Source organism: Falco biarmicus, chromosome 16, assembly GCF_023638135.1.
Source record: "Falco biarmicus isolate bFalBia1 chromosome 16, bFalBia1.pri, whole genome shotgun sequence".
Classification (NCBI taxonomy): Eukaryota; Metazoa; Chordata; class Aves; order Falconiformes; family Falconidae; genus Falco; species Falco biarmicus.
The window spans coordinates 4,488,013-4,505,536 of record NC_079303.1 but is presented as its reverse complement, the minus strand read 5'-3'; the positions used below and the strand labels follow the sequence as shown (position 1 = coordinate 4,505,536).

General features: G+C 49.9%; 1 protein-coding gene across 20 annotated transcripts in view; it reads right to left on the bottom strand.

Moving 5' to 3' along the window:
- The window catches only part of NFASC (neurofascin), a 97,138-nt gene that overhangs the window by 16,721 nt on the left and 62,893 nt on the right, over window positions 1-17,524 (bottom strand). For 7 of the 20 annotated variants that reach the window (XM_056361639.1, XM_056361635.1, XM_056361640.1 and 4 more), the window contains 7 exons: window positions 16,736-16,940; window positions 14,737-14,859; window positions 13,935-14,108; window positions 11,912-11,926; window positions 4,781-4,993; window positions 2,374-2,490; window positions 278-433 (listed from right to left, as the gene is read on the bottom strand). In XM_056361639.1, coding sequence (XP_056217614.1) covers window positions 278-433; window positions 2,374-2,490; window positions 4,781-4,993; window positions 11,912-11,926; window positions 13,935-14,108; window positions 14,737-14,859; window positions 16,736-16,940 — 1,003 coding nt within the window. The remainder of the gene's footprint in view (window positions 1-277; window positions 434-2,373; window positions 2,491-4,780; window positions 4,994-11,911; window positions 11,927-13,934; window positions 14,109-14,736; window positions 14,860-16,735; window positions 16,941-17,524) is intronic. The other 13 variants (XM_056361649.1, XM_056361645.1, XM_056361648.1 and 10 more) reach the window with 7 other exon arrangements.

The window sequence follows — 17,524 nt, the reverse complement described above, 5'->3', positions numbered from 1 at the left end:
GTTCTCTCCACCCTCCTTCAGGACCCTTTCCTTCCAAGGGACCCCCATCCCCTCCCGGGGCTCTCCTCCTCCCTGCAATGTGGAGCGACCTCCCGGCGATGCTGAGGGTGGCTCTTTCGTCAGGGCAGAGATGGAGGGGCTGCCGGGGGGGTGGATGAGGGTTGTTCCATGCGCTCATGGTCACACCACCTCCCACCACCACGCGAATGCTGTCGGCGGTGATGGATGGGACATGCCTCGGAAACGCACCCCGCGGCGGGGCTGAAGCCCATCTCACCTGAGCTGGTGGTAAAGGTTATGTACGAGTGTTCACTGGGGCTAGACCATATGGGGAACACCCACAGCTTGTACATCATTCCCGGCGTCAGATTCGCCAGCTGCACAGAGGAAGGGGTCTGAGCTTTAACAGGGATAGATTTCTCTGTCTTGTTACCTGAGAAACAGAAACCGCACATCAAACCCAGCCGCAGGAGGCTCGGAGAGATTACCGTGTTGACACTGCAGGCAATGCATTACGCTATCCCTAGCTGCTGAGCAGAAATAATACAGCCTGATGGTCAAGGAGCTATTAACGGCTTTGTGATTATTTCTCACTGAGAATAGAAGAAAATCAGTGATGCAGGAATATGCTGGGAGGGTTTGCTGCATCCCTGCTTGCCATACTGGAAAAAAATACTGGTAGCTATTCAGATCTCTCCCTACTTTTATAGACTGGATAGGTCCTTTATCTGCCCAGCCTCTGGATATTTGAGTATTTCCCACAAAAGCTGTGAAATCTGCCTGGTCCTGCTCAGCTGGATGAAGGTGCTAAGGACTCAAGAAAGGAGCCAATTCTTGTGCTTTCAGGAGTGGTACCTGTGCACTGGTTTTGCTGGTGGCTTAAGGAGGCTTTGAATGAGCTGGATGTTGCAACCTGCTCGCGATTCTGCTTTTGGGGGGGAGAGTTTAACCCTTCAGCTCAAGGAGGGATGCTCGCAGGCTGGTTGCTGCCAGGCTCTATCCGAGGATGACCTTGTCTTTGCACTGTGCCGGGAATCGTTGGCTGATGAGCTTAATGCTGAGCATTAAACCATCAAATTAGAAGCAAGCCTGCAGCAGGGCTTTGATTTGTGGTGCTGGAGGTGCGCGCCTCCCAGTTCAGCAGTGCTGCGGGCAAGGAGAAGTGTGGGTTTGGGGCCAAAAGCGTGCCGTTTGCTTCAGATGCCACCAGAAAGGGAGGAGAGCTGTGGCTGTTTGGGAAGGGCTGAAATCTCGGAGATTTCCTCCTTCCTGGCCCGATCCTGGGAAGGGTATCCCGTGGTGCTGCTGCAGCCCATCCCGAGCACAGACTCAGCACGTGGGCTCTGGAAGGGCATCGCCTGCGCTTTGTGCTTCCTGGTGATGGGGAAAACCAAGGCTGGCAGGGGGTGGGTTGGGAGCTGAAATACTTGGCATTTAGGGCTTGGAAAGCTGGTGCATATCCTGAATTATGGAAACTGGTTAGAAAAGGGAAGGCTGAGCGCAGCGCAGCTGCCTACGGAGCAAGACCAGGTACTGGCTGCACATTAGAAATTGTTTCAAGAAGAAATCAAGGTCATCTCTTAAGCAATGTTGTAAATGACCAAAAGTGGTTTGCTGTCAATAATTACACCTAGCTGGTTTATTTTAAATGCCGATTTAAGACTGGCGTACCAGATGATATGAGGGCTGAAATGGCTGGGAAATAAAGTCAGAGATAAGCAGTAGTCATCACTGCCTATCTATAAAAAAAACAACAAAACCCAACCAACCAACCAATAACACGTAAACATCTTTCTAAACGAGTACTAAAACCAGAGATGCTGGCTTTGAGTTTCCAGACTTAAGTACTTAGCCTTACAATATTAAGAGACAATGATATCTGATACGACAGGAGGTTTGGGATCATAGATGATTCTGCCAACTCCAGGTTCAAGAAAGCTCATCTTCAAAGGTGATTAAAATTGGTCTCCAATTTAGGTAGATATCATTTGGTTTCCCCTTAAAGTTTTGTCCCCTTTTGTATTTTTTTTTATATATATATATATATATATTTATATATTTAAGGCTCTTTAGGTTGTGACCATGTGCAGCCCAGCTCAATGAACAGCCTTGCTCATCTATGTTTCATAAACATCTTACAGCAGTCGATGCAAGGAGGGGGAATCACTTGTCGGTCACCAGTGTTAGCTCTGGTGCACACTCAACAGCCACAACCATGACCTGTTCCCCTCTCCCATCCCCCCCACGGCCACAGAGCATCATTCCACACACAGTAAGTAATTAAGACCGACTAATAGGTTATAATCGTTGGAGCTGGCAGGATCTCTAATGGCGTCACCACCCTGTAGAGTCCCCACGCGATCTGATGCTTACTGGTGATATACTTAACCACAAAGTCAGTTCCTGCAGAGTAATTGTGGCTCCAGGTGATGTTTGCCCAGTTACTATTAGCCATAGCTCTTATGTCCCATATGGACGATCCATTGGTGGCTGGTGGACAGGTTAGAACAGGAGTTAGTATTTTGGATTATACACGAATGAGACCCCATCTAGCATCTGGTGTCGGTAAAACCCTACAAAATCATTCCTGAAGTTAATGCTTTGAGCTTCACCTACGAGCGTGCCTACGGGACGTATTTGTTCTTTTCAAGATCCTTAACCTGAAACTTTTGGGGGAAGTTCAGTAGCAGAAGCTCGTTGCGTATGGATGGTTTAAGTCCAACTGCACTCAGCTTATCTTTGGAGTCTGAAGACTTCTGTGGCACATCCCTGAGGATTTCGGTCAGCAGGGAAATCTGACTAAACTCGTGCCCAAACGCACGCGGGGGACACGTGCGTGAGTGTGCACAAACTCACTGCCACAGCCGAGAAGGAAAGAGTGGGGGAGAATATTGTCACGTTACTGGGTCTAGAGACAGCCAGTGGGGCAATGAAGTCACTCGTTTCTGATTTTGAAGTTAAGGATTGTCGACGTTGCTTTGGAGAGCGGATGAACTTCATTTCTGGTGAAGTAGAGCTAATCCACTAGTTTAGTGTGTATTTAAGTGATGTTGGGTGAGTTACACCTTGGGTTTATCCTTACTGTTATTTACTTCAAGGTGTAGCTCAGGATTTGGTTTGACAAAATACAGACAAATAACTGCAGTCCCTGGGATGAGGCCAGCTCCGTGACCTTTTCCTAAAGGAAATTGCAAGGACCTGACACTGCAGGGTCGGGGACGTGACCTAGAATCCCTCTAACAAATGCCACCTGCGCTGCCACACGGTTGCCCTGTCTGCCCGCATTAGGGCTCATCCCTCATGTCCCCAGGCTGGTTTGGGACACGTGCGGTTCCTCTGGCAGCTCCTCTTTTCCTCCCTGCTCCGTGGCAGCGTGTGCCTGGCCACTGAATTGCCTATTTGCCAGCAGCAACTTTTTCCCCACGAGGTCACTTTGTAGTGACTGTGTTGCGGTAGCGATCTTGCTTCGTTACTAAGACCTCCCGTTCAGCGACCTGCATCCCTTGCACCAGTTTGTAAGCTGGTTTTGTTCTGGCAGCGCAGTTCCCTGTTTCCTTTCCCTTGGCTTGCCATTAGCAGCTCAGCACCGTGTAAGGCTCCTCTGGCTGGGGAGGGCGGTGGTGTCCCGAGCTGGAGCACAAATTTGCATTTCTTAGTTTAGGCCTGTATCTTGAATAAGCAAATTAGTGCATCTTGAATAAGCAAAATGTGCTGCTGATTCGCAAATCTATTTCACTGCAGAGTATCGGGTGGAGGCGGGTCCTCCCAGCATATGATTTTGGTAGGTTTTTTTAACCATCCTGAGCTAACCTTATGTAAAGATATAAAGAAAGGTGCCCGAACTGCTTTAATCAGATTCCTGGAGTTAAATGAGTGTCCCCTTTGACATTCATTGTTACTATCGGCTTTCCCTCTTTATGAAGAGCTAACAAAGGTTTCTGCAGCTTTTGCACTTGCATTTTTGCGTGTATCCTATCCAGCTATGCAACTCAATTCTTTTGATTGCGTTCCCTTTTGCTGCTAGCTCAACTTATTTCTGAATAACCTGAATATAACTCCCTAAAATTATTTATTAACTGTAAATACCATTATAGCACTTTTTAAAAACAAGGCTCAGCGAGATACGTCTCTCTGTATCTCTCAGTGGAACACATACAGTAGAGAATGTGCCTCTACCAACAGGGAGTTTGATCATCCCATTTCTAGCTGATTGCAGGAGAAGTTTGTCTTGACCTGATAAATACCTGGCCCACACCTGCGTGTTGTAAGTTAAACGCTTCCCTGGCTCTCCTGTGGGCTCTGGCTAGGTTACATCGCAAAGAGCAGCAGCGTAAACCAAAAGACTTGTATAAATGATGACAGGTCTCTTAGCTACCGGTTGATGTGCTAAATTTGAAGTGACATTCTTCTATAATAGTAACAGAACCCCTTTTTACTGGCAGTAAGAGGCAAGAGAATACTTCTGAGGGCTTTTATAGGGTCTTCCACCTCCTTCCCAAACACCGATGCTAATTCAGCATCACAACACCCCAGGGAGGGCTGCGTTATCCCCGAGCCTGACACCAGGAGGGTGGCACAGAGACCCCCACATTGCCAGGGAGCCGCTTGTGCACCTCGATTCCTGAGCCTGTGCCACCTCCAGCTCCTCGCAAAGCCATTCCCAGAGTGTTGGGATCTCTTTAAATTTTGCCTGTGCCTGTTATTAATCCTGGCTCTGAGCAAGATGCGGGGAAGGTCCTAGTAGGGTTAGAGGGGTTAGAGGAAAAGGAAAGCGCAGTACCCAACTCCTGCTTTGTGGTGGCTGCCGGAGCCCTCTCTGTAGCTGCTGTGGTGGCGACGGTGGTGGCGGGTAGAGTAGTGGCGGCTGTAGTGGTGGTGGTAGTTGTGGTGGTGGTAGTTGTGTCGGTAGTTGTGGTAGTTGTGTCGGTGGTGGTAGTTGGGGTTGTTGTAGTACTGGTTAGACCGACTGTAGTTGGAGGCGGCCCAGTTGCAGCTGGGAGAGGGAAACACTGGCTTTTTAGACGAGGTGGTGTCTCCTCGGGGCTTGCACTCGCCATCCCCGACGTGCAGGCACACGAGAAGGCAGGGCAGCACAGCACAGAGCGGGGGGACCGCGGAGGGAAGCAGCAAACAGCACTGGGAAACACGAGGCTTTTCCCGTCCCCATGTGGGGATGGCCACGCGCCCAGCCGAGGGGCACGGAGCGATGCTGGGGATGCAGAGGGGGCAGCAAGCGGGGGGCTGCTCCTGTGCACCCCCCCCCGCCTGCGCCCACGGTTTGGTCCCTTTCCCAGGGCCGAATGACCTGCTTCTCTTTGCTCCGCCGCCGGTGCCCCCCTGCCACCCTGGGCTTAAATCGCATGGAGGGCATGGACGGAGGCAAGCGAGGGGGGTTTGGGGGGTCCTCCCCCATTGTCCCCCTTTGGAGAGCTGCGCTGAGAGCACTCAGGGCTCCCCGAAATAAGAAACAGGATTTATCTCTTAAGAGAACATCATAATCCCATTTGTAGTGTGCCAGGCAAGCCACAATGACATGAATTCAGCAGCCCCTGGGCTAAACCTCCAGCCTTTTCGAGCTGCCAGTTCAGCTCGCAGCTTCTCAGCTGCTTCCTTCCTGGCTCATCTCCGCACTAATACTGGTACTGAGTCTGGTGATGGAGCAGCTTTAGCATCAGCCTGGATTTTAGCTCATCGGTATGTGATGGATGGTGCTTTGCCATCACTGCCCCTCACAATTTACATTCCAATTAGGACAAAGGGGTTAGTACATCCCAAGCTGTCCAGGGGGGATGTCTGAGCAATTTGTTTTCTAAATAGCCCCATCCACGTCCCACCTGTGCTGTGTTTCCAGAGCAAAAGGGTCAATGTGCATGTTACACAGCCCCCCGCAGTGTGGTTTGAGGGCGTCCTGAACACCACCAAAGCGGGGAGTGTGTTGGCTTGGGCCTGAAAACCTGCCAGCAGAAAACGCAGCTGAAATGCTGCTTAAACTGCCTCAGGTAAATGACCAGAGATTTACCCTGCGGTGCTTGCATTAAATTATATTTACTTGCTCTCACTGTAGGTCAGGGGATTACAAATCCCCCCGTTAGGCAAGTGAAACCAGCTATTTTAAATATGACCCACAAACCAGAATAGCTCTAGGAAAGCACTTTAAAAGGTGTCCCAGAACCAAGCCAGGGCTTTCTTTTTCACCAAGTCCATCCCTGAGGAGGACCAACCCCCAAACCCTCAACCCTCCCAGAGGTCCAAAAGCAGAGAAGAGCAGTAGGTCACTCAGTCCATCTCCCTACCAACTGCAGCTGCAATAAAACCACAGTTACCGGCACATCCCGAAAACACCAGCCCACCCCAAAGTGTGCCCAGAAAACACCAGCCCACCCCAGTGTGTGCCCAGAGAGCAGCCCATTCTCTCCGCGGCGGCACCAACGCAGCATCGCAGCCAGCCTCATGCAGCAGTGCAGCCACAGCAGTGCAGCCACCCAAACACAGCACCCGCCTCGCGCAGCCCATCACCAGCCGAGGGGTGAGCGGGGGTGTCCGGCCACGGGTGGGAGATACTGAGGACGGGGAAGGGAGCCAGGCTGAGTGGGGAGTGGCACGGCTTTGTCCTCGGGTGTTTGTAGCTGGCAAAGCCCTATCCGACCTGGCCCAGCCACGGCGATGGGGGCGTTGGGCGTTTTGTTGTTTGGCGTTTCTTTCACCCGGTTACCGATCAAGGGCTTTGCTGTGTCCTAAGGCTGTAAATTAGAAAAGCCTTTCTTGGGTTGAGATGTATTTACACCCATCTTTGCTGATTCATAGCGGTTTTTTGGAAGGTTAAGAGATTAGTGTCACTGGGTTAATGTCACCATTAACCCGATTAAGCTGCAGCTCCTCCACGGGTTTGCAATGTGCACAACCAAACGGTGCCGTAGACACTAGTTATTAGCTAATGCACTCTCAGCATTTTCCCTGTGAATCCCTGGCTCCTTTCTAAGGAAAACAGGACCCAACAAGGCACAAAGGATCGTGCTGAAAGGCAGGAGCTGGTGGAAAACCTAGTACGACCCCCCAGCTCCCAGGCCTGATAGATGTCTCTGCATCGTGCCTCTGCCGCACAGCACCATCGAGGACTGGCTGCATCACCTAGCACTACTGTAATGGCTTGAGCAGAAGGGGAGATTCAGCTGTAATGCTTCTCTAGACCCTAAATACGAAGAGATTATCTGCGATAAGTCAAAGCTTTGCTGTCCCTCATGTAGGGTATGGTCTTTATGTATTACATGCAGATACTCATGCACGCAGGTGAAGCTGCAGTGCCAAGACCCTCCTGGATGCTGCACTGACTGTAGCAATTCAGCACGGGGCTGAGCTGTGCTGCTCAGCTCCGGCCAACAGCAGTGCCAGGCAGGATTTGCCCACACCACCCTAGCTCTAGTGGAAGCCATCCCCGAGAGTGGAGCTATCATTGCATCAGGGTAACACGGCTCGCTCCTGAGCGGGTTTCTGCATGAGATCGAGGAAGGGGTGTCGGGTAAAAATGATCCTGGCAGGCCTAGGAACAGGTGTAAAATGGGACTGGGTGAGTCTGGAAAGCAGTGGTTCAGAGGGGGGAGGATGGGGAGAGCACTGATGGGTAGCACCGTGCCGTAGAGTGGGAGCGGGTGGTGGGAAGGCAGCACCGCGGCCGGCCAGGGCTCCCGCAGCCATGGGCAGATTTAGTCCTAAGCTGCCCCGGGATTCAAAGCTGCAGCCTCATTTGTGTATAAATATGAAATGTATGCGGGAGAAAAGCTCAGCTGGGAGATTTGGGGGAAAGAAGATAAGGGTCATTCTCTAGATTTTGAAATCCATCCCCTAATGAGAGCTGATTTCTGTCAGGGGGGAGATAAAGGCAGTCTTTGACAGAGATCAGAGCGCTCCGGCATCCCCCAAAGAAGAGGGCACCCCACTGGGGGGGTGGCAGGGAGCAGCCTGCGTGGGGCCATGGCCCATCCTGGGGGTCCCCGGGGGTCCCCTGCTCACTGCCCACTGCCTCAGGGCTAATTAAGGAGTGACAGATCACTCCTCCTGGCTGCAAAAGGGGGGGACAGGGGGGGTGCCACTGCTCCTTTTGAAAATCTAGAAATCACACACATCCTTCTAAAAACGTGGTTGCAATACTCTCTCTGGTATAACATTTCTGAGCTTTGTGGAGTAGCTGGATTTATTTTTCTGCGTTGAGCTTCGCTGAAGGGCTTTGGCAGCAGTTGCCTCAAGTTTAGGGACAGGGCTGAGCATCTGGCGTTTGTGTGATGGGGAAAAAAATTTCCCCCCTCTGAAAGCAGGAAGGGGCTGCTGCCTTCCCAAATTCAGGGCAGAGCAGCAGGCTGCAAACCCGTGTTCCAAGAAGGCTTGAAATTGCCCCAGTACACCCAGGAAACCCAGAGGAAAAGCCAGCACCAGTGATTCCCATTCTCTTGCTCCCACCCTAGCCTAGCCCATCTTCCTGGAAACATCTAAAGGACCATCCAGCTCATTAACAGGCCCCATCTTTGCAAGGCAAATTGCTTTTTCTGTCTGCAAGATGCATTACCCTTTCAGGTAATGGAGATGGAGACCGAGGGGCACGGTGGGGAGGAGATGGGCTGTTATAATGGACAGGCGATGCAGCGGTCTGGCTGTAGCAATTAATAGACTTAAGTAACGAGAGATGCTTGCAGCAGGACGGCCGTGCTCTTTGCTGCAGCTTGGCTCCTAGGACTGTGAATGGACCAGTAAAAAAAAAAAAAAAAAAAGAGGCCAAACCTTATGCAAAAAGTGTGTGAGGCTCAGATTAGAAAAAAAAAACAAAAAACGGAGAGGAAGAATCATAAAAGCAAAAGGGGGATATTTAAAGAGGGAGCCTCTTAAGAGAGGGACTCAAGTCCTGCTCCGAGTAGTGTTACTGCTCAGGGGTTAATTGCATGGGTTTTTTGCAAAATACAGGAAACAATACGCATCCATACTGCATCTTTAATTATTTAAAGATGCTTTTAATGTGTTGTTGGGCTGTAGTAACAGCTTTCCCTTGGGTGTGTCTGCAAAATAATTAGGCTTGGAGAAATTTGATTAATTTTTCATGAATTTTGATGATTAGCCAAAATACGTTTTCAGAGATTTGGGTGGTTCTTTTTCTTCTCACCCTCTCCCAGATTTTAACAACAGAAGGAAATTGTAATGGCTTTACCATAAAGTGTTCCAAATCTGATGATAGCTGTAAGAAATTCAAGAATAGAAAGGAGCGATTGAGCAACCGCTAAAAGAGAGGGGTCAGCAGTTCTCCCTGCTGTCTGTTTCTAAAACGAACAATAGGATCTTTCTCCTCCGCTTCCTAATTATGGAGACACAAGAAGGGAACAGAGAAAAGTCAGTGTTTTTTCCTTAAAGCCTAAGACCGATACTCTTTATGGTCTCTGAAGAAGTTTTTCCATACACAAGGGTAGTATAGGATCTGTGTTTGCTTTTTTTTTCTCATTCATAGCATAAATGAGAGCCCTTTTTAGATGTCCTCTCTTCCCGTATCACCTCTCCCTTTGTCCAGGTCTGGCTTAGGAAAGGTAAAGCCTTTCTTAAGTAAAAGTCCCTGCATTTCACTTTGATGTCATCAAGCTGGTCCAGTTTCTCACACACATACAAAACAGCTATGACCCTGTATATGTCAGGTTACCCTGAAAAAAAAGACTACTTTTTTTTTTTTTTTTTTTTTTTTGTGCCAGCAGCCCCCAGCAAAGAGTGTTTTACTGCAATTTAAGGCAACTTTCATTGTGAATCCATAAAAATCTACAAAATCTAGGTCATTAAGTGGAGATGAATCTACCGAGAAAGGTCAAGCAGTATTTCAATGGAACCCCGTACTTGTCGGGAAGAGAAACAGCCTCTCGGGACAAAAACCGCTCAAGTTGTGTAACAGCTCCCGCCCCCGCCCCATGCCCTAACGAGAAATGACATCCAGCTCAAGAGCAAGACGAAGATTTGTGCTGGATCTTGGTAGGGCTCCCACTGCCTTGATTTCTCCGGCTGAAGCCTCGCACGATGAGGAGGCTGAGTGCGCCTGAGTTAGTGCTGAGCAACCTACTGCTCCACTTACTGACTTTCAGACTTCTTTCAGCTCTGGCATACCGTTTCTCTTTACTGTTTCTCCTAGCAGAAGGTAAAAAACAGAGGTGGGGGACACCAGCGGGCTCTGTTTTTGCAGAATTATCCTTTAAATGGCAAATAATTCATCTAGCTTTCAGTAGTATAAGAAATCATGCCTGAAATGATATGATGCTGGAAGGCTAAAGAGATGGCGTTGTGTTTTCAAAGTTCAGCAATATCCACCGCAAGTAGAAAAGTACTTTAGAAGTTGATCCTGATCCATGAAGAAAATCTGGATTCTTGTGGATAAGCTAAGCCCTGGCTGAAGTACAAGCTGTAGCAGCAAAACAGCCTTCCCGGACTCGGAGGATAGAGATCCCCTAAGCCAAAAGGTTACATTTGTTTTCAGTGTCCCACCACCCAAAGCAGACCAATCTGTTACCCCCTTTTTCTTTCTTTTTGGTAGAGAAAAATACAGTAAGAAAAAGATTGGCATCTAATCAGAAAGGAAAGGGGGAAAAAAGCAAAATTATTGGGAGGAGAGACATCACTGCAACGAAATAAAAGGAGGAGAAACATCTATGAGGTAGGAAAGCAAAACCTACAGGTGCAGAGAGCAGGTCCTGCACTTGTATCACTTGGGAAGAGTCTTCTCTAAGAAGCTGTTCCTCCTCGGGAAGCCCCGGCTGCCCCGGGGCCGTGTCCAGCAAAGGCAAAGCACGACCTCTTACAGAGCCCTTGGTGCGGGGCAAACCAGTGCTGTTGCTCCAGACCAAAAGCTTTTCCGCAGCATTCAGGGTGCGTTCGGGCTGGCTGCACTCCCTACCCTGCCGCTAGCCCCCCTCTGAGCTTGGTCCCGGGGCCGGCCCCGCTGCTGAAATCGTGGCTCAAAGGCAGGGAGAGGGGGAAAGTCACAGCTGCAGCTTTTGTAAGAGGTGGGCGTCCTTTGGGCGACTAGAAGTTCTGCTTTATGTTTTGGACTTTGCCGCTGGGTAACTGGGGATTTGGGTTCCCTTGAAAGCAGGTAGAGGCGCCGCCCCCGTTACAAGAAAAGGTTTCTCTTTGCTTCGATGCTGCTGTAGGAATACGCAATCGAGGGCAAAGCCAGCAATAGCCTCGCATGCAGACATGCACAGCTGTGGCACAAACATTGTCCTTAACCCTTTCAATGGGCACCTGGAAACAAAAGGATTCTCCTGTACGAAAGCCCTGGCAGCCCTACAAGAACTGTGGGGAGGTGTGTGGCGTGTGGTGCCCGTGTGCTGCAGCACAGACCTGTGGAACAGGTATAAAATGGGATTTTATATGTTGCCAGCAGCAGCAGCCCAGCCTCTCGGGTGTAAAAATGCAGCTTAAGTAGGGCAGAGCAGGGGTGCAGGATGGGCACCGCCGAGTCAGGGCTGGCTGGTAAACGTGCTGTTTTGCAGGGCAGGGATGTTGGGGCTTAAGAAAGGAGAGGGCTTTGTGCAGATCTGGTGTTAAAAAACCTCTTTAACAGGGCAACTTCACTCTTATTTTTGCTTGTTCAGTCTGTGGCAGTGACAGCGTTTGGTGGGGTTGGCGATCCTGAGGCATCTAGGAGGCTGTAAAGCGCCGCTCAGAGATATTTTGCTCTCTGCAGCCCCTCCTGTGGAGCCTGCCCTTGTCCCTTCTGCCTGTGGGGCTTCGTTTTTACCCGCCGTCATTCCATATGCCCAATTTAGACTCCTGAGGCTTCACCTTCCCATTGAAAGGGTTAATGGAGTGCATGCTTAATTGCCAGCACACGCGAGAGAGCAGAGTGGAGTGAGCCTTGCCCCATGCCTGTTACCTCCTCCAGCTGGTACGGTACCTGGGGTTGGCGTGGCTTCAGAGGGCAGCGCCAAGGATAGAGAGGGGAATACGAAGAGAGCATAGAAGAGAAGGGAAGAGAAAACAGAGGAATATATAAAACAACCAGAACACACCAACAAGAGACTGGGGACCACTTGCACAGCACCACCAGAGACTTGAGAGAGAGGGAGTAAATGCATTAGCCACAACCCGTCACCCTCCTGCGCATCAGAGCCACTCGCAGAGAGCAGAGATGTCTCCGTGGAGATGGAGATTACCAGTTAAACACACCAGCTCTGCAGCAGAGATGCCAGTGGTGGCGGTTAAGCAGGGTGCTTAAGCAGGTGCTGATATCTAATCCCAGCAAGGACCAGTTTTGACACTCCAGATTTCACCTTTTTCTGGTGAACGCAATTTTTCTGGTGTAATTCTAACATCAGTGCTCGTCCTGCCCTGTGGGGGTTGAAGCCCATGGTGCACAACATCAGAGATGTATTTTATTTAAACTTCTCAGGCGAGTGAGTCTGGCAAGCAGAAAACAACCTCTGAATGTATTAATGGGTTTAATTCTCTTAATCTGCCTTTTTTTTCTTTTTTTTTTTTAATTCCAAACTCATCTTTTGTGTAGCCTTACAGCAGGTACCTTCATAGCATTTAATGTTGCACATCGTGCTCACACGCCTGTCGTTAGCAGGACCCGCCTGTGTCCTGTTGTCTCAAGTTTTTACGTCAAACTTTGCCTTATTTCTATCACTTCAGACCGTATACTAATTTTTTCTTGCTGCTTCCCCCCCCCCCCCCCCCCGATTTTTCTTTGCTAAGCGGCAGCAGCTCATCCCTTCGGCCAGGGCAGGTGGGGAGCACTGGGTGCCACCATCCATCTGTGTCCCCAACCCTGCGGACAGGGGACCTTACCTTGTCACGCTGGCACACGCTGTACCTGCTATCTCCTGATACAAAGCGGTTAAGCAATATACAACAGTGGTTGGTTACGGCTATTATTTGGCTGGGCTCTGCTAACAGGCGCTGTTACCAGTGTATAGAAACAAACCCAGTAAAGCAAATGGTTTTTTTTTTTACATGAAACAACTCAACTATTGACTATCAGCACCGACAACTTCAATCCGCTCCCTGTGCTCTAACAGTTGGTTCGGCAAAGCTCCTTTTTAAAGCAATGACGTGCCCCCTCTCACGTTTGCCAGGGTGTAACTTAGTGGTTTTTTTTTTTTCTCCTAGCATATGCAGCCCCATCTCCCATCCTGTCACGTAAATTAGCAATGCTGGAGCCCACCTAAGAGGTGTCAAGAAGCATTTCATTTCCAATGGGTCATCAGCAGGAATTGCTTTTGCTACTTAGAGCCATTAGTTGGGGAGGGGGAGATGGGGGAAAGGAGACAAAAAACTCCATTAAATCAGAGCCTAACCAAATCATAGGTCTTTTAGCAATTGCTAAAGAAAGGAAAGAGCCAGCTTTTGTCTCCCCGAGTTCCCTCAGGGCTCCTGAACTTTCACTTAGTTTGATGAATGTCTCACAGTGGGCATTTTATCCGATTATGAATCCGGGAGGTGGGGATTTGCTGGGGAGGGCTCAGGTCAGCTGCTGATTGTGGGGTGACAGGGAGGTGGCACCGTAGCCCCTGTCTGGGGTTCACTGCCTGGAGGATGCAGCTGCAGCATCCCCTTGGAGCCACGTCAGAGTCACCCGTCTCTGCCCCGAATCAGCTGCGGAGAGTGCAGAGGGGCAGAGCGAGAGGAGAGCAAGGTGCCCTCCTGCTCCAGGGCACGTGAGGAAGACCAGTGGCTTGGGGGGCAGCATGATGGTCCCCTGGAGCACAGGACAGTCCCCCCTGTCCCCTCTGCATGCAGCATTTCTGCTGCAGTATTGGGTCCTGGCCAGTCTATCTAGCTGTGCACCAGTTACTGTCTTGTACCGGTGGCTCTGTTGCCCACCTGAGTCTCTGACCTGCGCTTTTTGGCTCATACGTGTACCGTCGCCCCCCCTAACCCCTCAGCAAAGCCAGAAGCTGTTGCTGCTCACATACCTTCGTTCAGCAAGGCTGGTGACTCCTCCACCAGGGTTTCTCCTTCTCCCACCTGGGTCCGTGCGCGCAGGAAGAAGCGATAGCGCGAGATGGGGTCTGTCCTCTGCAGTGTGAACCTTGTCTGATTGGGAGAGAAGTTCTCTACCAGGGTTCGGCCCGTTTTGGATCCGTTAACTGGGGAGGAAAGGCAGGTCGTGGTGGCTTCAGCGTGGTTTCAGAAAGACGCTGCGCTATCTGCCTCAGCACCTTGCCCCCAGGACCGACCTGCCGTCGGTGTGGGGCTATGTGCTTAGAGCTATAGCTGCTGTTCAATACGCTTCATCGAGGGCGGTTGGTGACTTAGTGGCGGGGGGGACTTGCTAACGGGGACGTTCAGGGTTGTACAGGCGGTCGGGGGAAGGCACAGCAGAGTGCCGGGGTCTTGTGCCGCCCCAGGCACCATGCTGGGCTCTACAGAGTGTGCTGCACTCTGGGCAGCACCTCTTTGACAGCTGGGAGCTTGTGTTTGAGTGAGCACAGAAACTACTCAGACTGAGCTTACAGGTCTTGCTAAATCAGAGCTCAAACTTGTTTCCCTGCAGTGGTGGAGTGTGGAGAACTGCTGAGCACCCACCACGCTCCCTGCTCCACGGCTCCTCTCCCACACCAGCCTGTCTCACCTTGCCATCACACAACTCACAGAATCCAAAATCTCCACTTCCTTACGGAGAACTTTCTGGGCTAGGTGAGGAGGTAGCTAGCAGTGAGGAAAATATTTCGTGACTTAATTATTATCACTAAGAAGATAACATGTGGAACGTACAGGCTTGATATCTAAGGTTGTATCCTGTGAGGACTCCATTGGGATGTTCTGGGTGATCCCACTCCAGATTGATGATTTCCAGATTTGGCTGTCGGATTCTTAAATACCTGGGGGAGCTGGGCACTTGGGAGGAGGATGGGACCAGGAAGGAGAAGGAAAGAAGAAAAAACATACAAGATAACATACCTTACAATACTGTATACATCGCAGACTGGCTGATACACTCCGGACACTTATAAATACAGACACACACACAGGTAACACACACACTAAAAGTCAGAAGCCGACTGAACAAGAATCTGTGCCAGAAACCATCTGCCAGCCCGGGGTTTTCAGCAGCGTGAGCGCAGGGAGCAGAAACCAGAGCAGCTCTGCATGCAACCCCAGCCCCGGCAGCAGCGTGCTGCGCTGCGCTCGCTGGGTACCGCACCCGCGGAAGATGCTACAGCCGTGAAGCGGAGCTGCGACACAGCTCAAGTCCCATTTCTGCCTGTTGTACACGTACTCTGCTGGTCTTGTTTACAGCCCCCACCCAGCCCAACATTTACATCTCATCTGTTTGTCTGTTGGAACGGTGAAAAATAGTATAGCAGCTCCTCCCATGGCAAAGCATCTTTGTGTTATTAGTGCCTAGAGATCTGTAAGGGGGAGCTGGTGCATGTGCACAGTGGTCCTTACCCTGAGGAATGGCTGCTTTTATGACTGCTTATTCGAAGCTAGTAAAGGAAGGAAGTCATTATACAGTCCTGAATTAAATTATTCTCCTGCTTTACTCAGAATTGCATGTCTAAACTGGGGGAACAACTTGGCTCTCAGGTCTGAGAGATTAGTGATTTTTATAATTTTTTCTAACAGAAGTTTTGCAGAATATCATTCAATCTCCTAAATATCAATATATAGCCAACAAAATAGTGGTACAGGAAAAAAAACCACCCCAACAACCAAGTTTCCTTATGACAAGAGTATAATCCACTGTAATTGTTTCAATCGGTGCCACCCATGTGTGAGTTTAGCCACCCCAAATGCTCTGTGCCTCTAGCACGCAGGTAAGCAGCTCAATCAAAAATGCACCTGACTGCAAAACACTCTACTGGAACAAGGTCTTTTCTTTCTAAACAAGCTTAATTATGGCTGATCAATTGAAAATCCTTAGAAAATGGTGGCAGCATCCAAGTGGATGAAGAAAGAGACAGGACCGAGAGATGCTGTTCTTGTGCAGCCGGACTTGTGAAGAGAAAGAGGAGGACCCCGTAGTGTTTTGTGTTAATTGAGACAGGATTTGCTTTAGCCTCTCCTGTTTTCTCCTCTTGCATTTTTATAACATACTGTGCCGAAAACATCTGTGCTGTAGGAAGATTCATTGCCAGCTGAAAGTGCAGCTCCAACAAAAAGTTATTGGTGTGTCTATAAATAGCTCCTGTGACAGCAAGAAAATTAAAATCTCAAGTTCATCCTTGACACAAGCTCTTTAAAACAGAAGAATGAAGTGCTCTTGCCTTAAAAGCCTGACAGGGGTATTAGTGACATCCTTTTGGAACAAAAGTACTTGGGTCTTGGAAAGATTTTACTGCCTTTTACTGAGCGAGATGAATATGTGCACTCCTGTTTCACCGACCCGCAGCACCGGGAGGCGCGGTGACATTTGCAGGTCAGGCAGCAGATCAAGGGCACAGTGCTGTGCCTCTGAAGAGGTTTTGCAAACATTTCTCTTGTTCAGCCTAAGAAATACTTGCTGATGCGTTCAAAGTAACCTGAGTGGGATTTTTAGATCGAGGAGACAGTGCCAGTAGGTAGCTCTTAGGTGTAGCTGCAGAGATGTCACCTGCCCTACGGTGACGAAGGCGTGCAGCAGTGCCGTGTGACAGTGATGCTGCCCAGGCTCAGCTAAAAATTATCCCTCGCATCTCCCCAGCAGCATCGCTGCTGACCCCCCCAGGCCTCTCCCAGCACGCACCCGAGGGATGGGTGCCTTGCACAACCCCCCCCCCGGGGAACGTACCTCCTTCGGGTGTGGGGAACTCCTTAATTTCACTGCGTGGCCCATCTCCTCTCCCGTTGGTTACAACCATCTCAAGCTTGTAGTTGCTGTAAGGAAACAGCCGGGACACTATGCCCCGGTTTCGGTCTCCAGGAAAACTCACATATTGCCGTTTTTTGGAGACCCACAGGTTCTTCAGCAAACTACTGTCTCTCCAGAAATAGGCCTTCAAGAAACATGCATGGCAAGTGAAGCTTTTCCCATTTAAGTGCAATTGTTTGTTTTTTCATTAACAAAGCATAGCAAAACGTTGCCTTTCCAAAGAGCAGCTCTGGGCTGCAGAAGCCTTTTAGAGTAATTAATGAAGCTCCACATCCCTCCCCCCCAGCCAGGCAGGTCAGTGGTGTTACTGGAGGAAGAGGCTGAGCAGAGGGTTAAGTGCTTACCAAAGGTCACAGAGCAAAACCACTAAGCTCAGACTACAAAGAGCTGTTTCTGGTTCCCAGGTGCTAGGCAGCGAGTGACTTTCTACCCAGAGTAGCACCGTAGCGGTGTGCAAGGGAAGATGCATCCAGGCACAAAGGAAAGCCTGAACTTGGAAAGTCTCCCATTCGAAGCCCCGACTGTAAATCTTATTTCATGCAGAAAGAAGATCCATTCAGAAAATAAACCAGAATGCCAGAGCAGAGGCAGCACAAATGAAAGCCGGACCTAGGGAGCTTGCTTTATGCCCAGCAGATTATTTGATTTGAAATGCTGGAACTGTTCGCAGGACACGTGCTTTTGGTAATGTCTTAAACTCTGATAGAA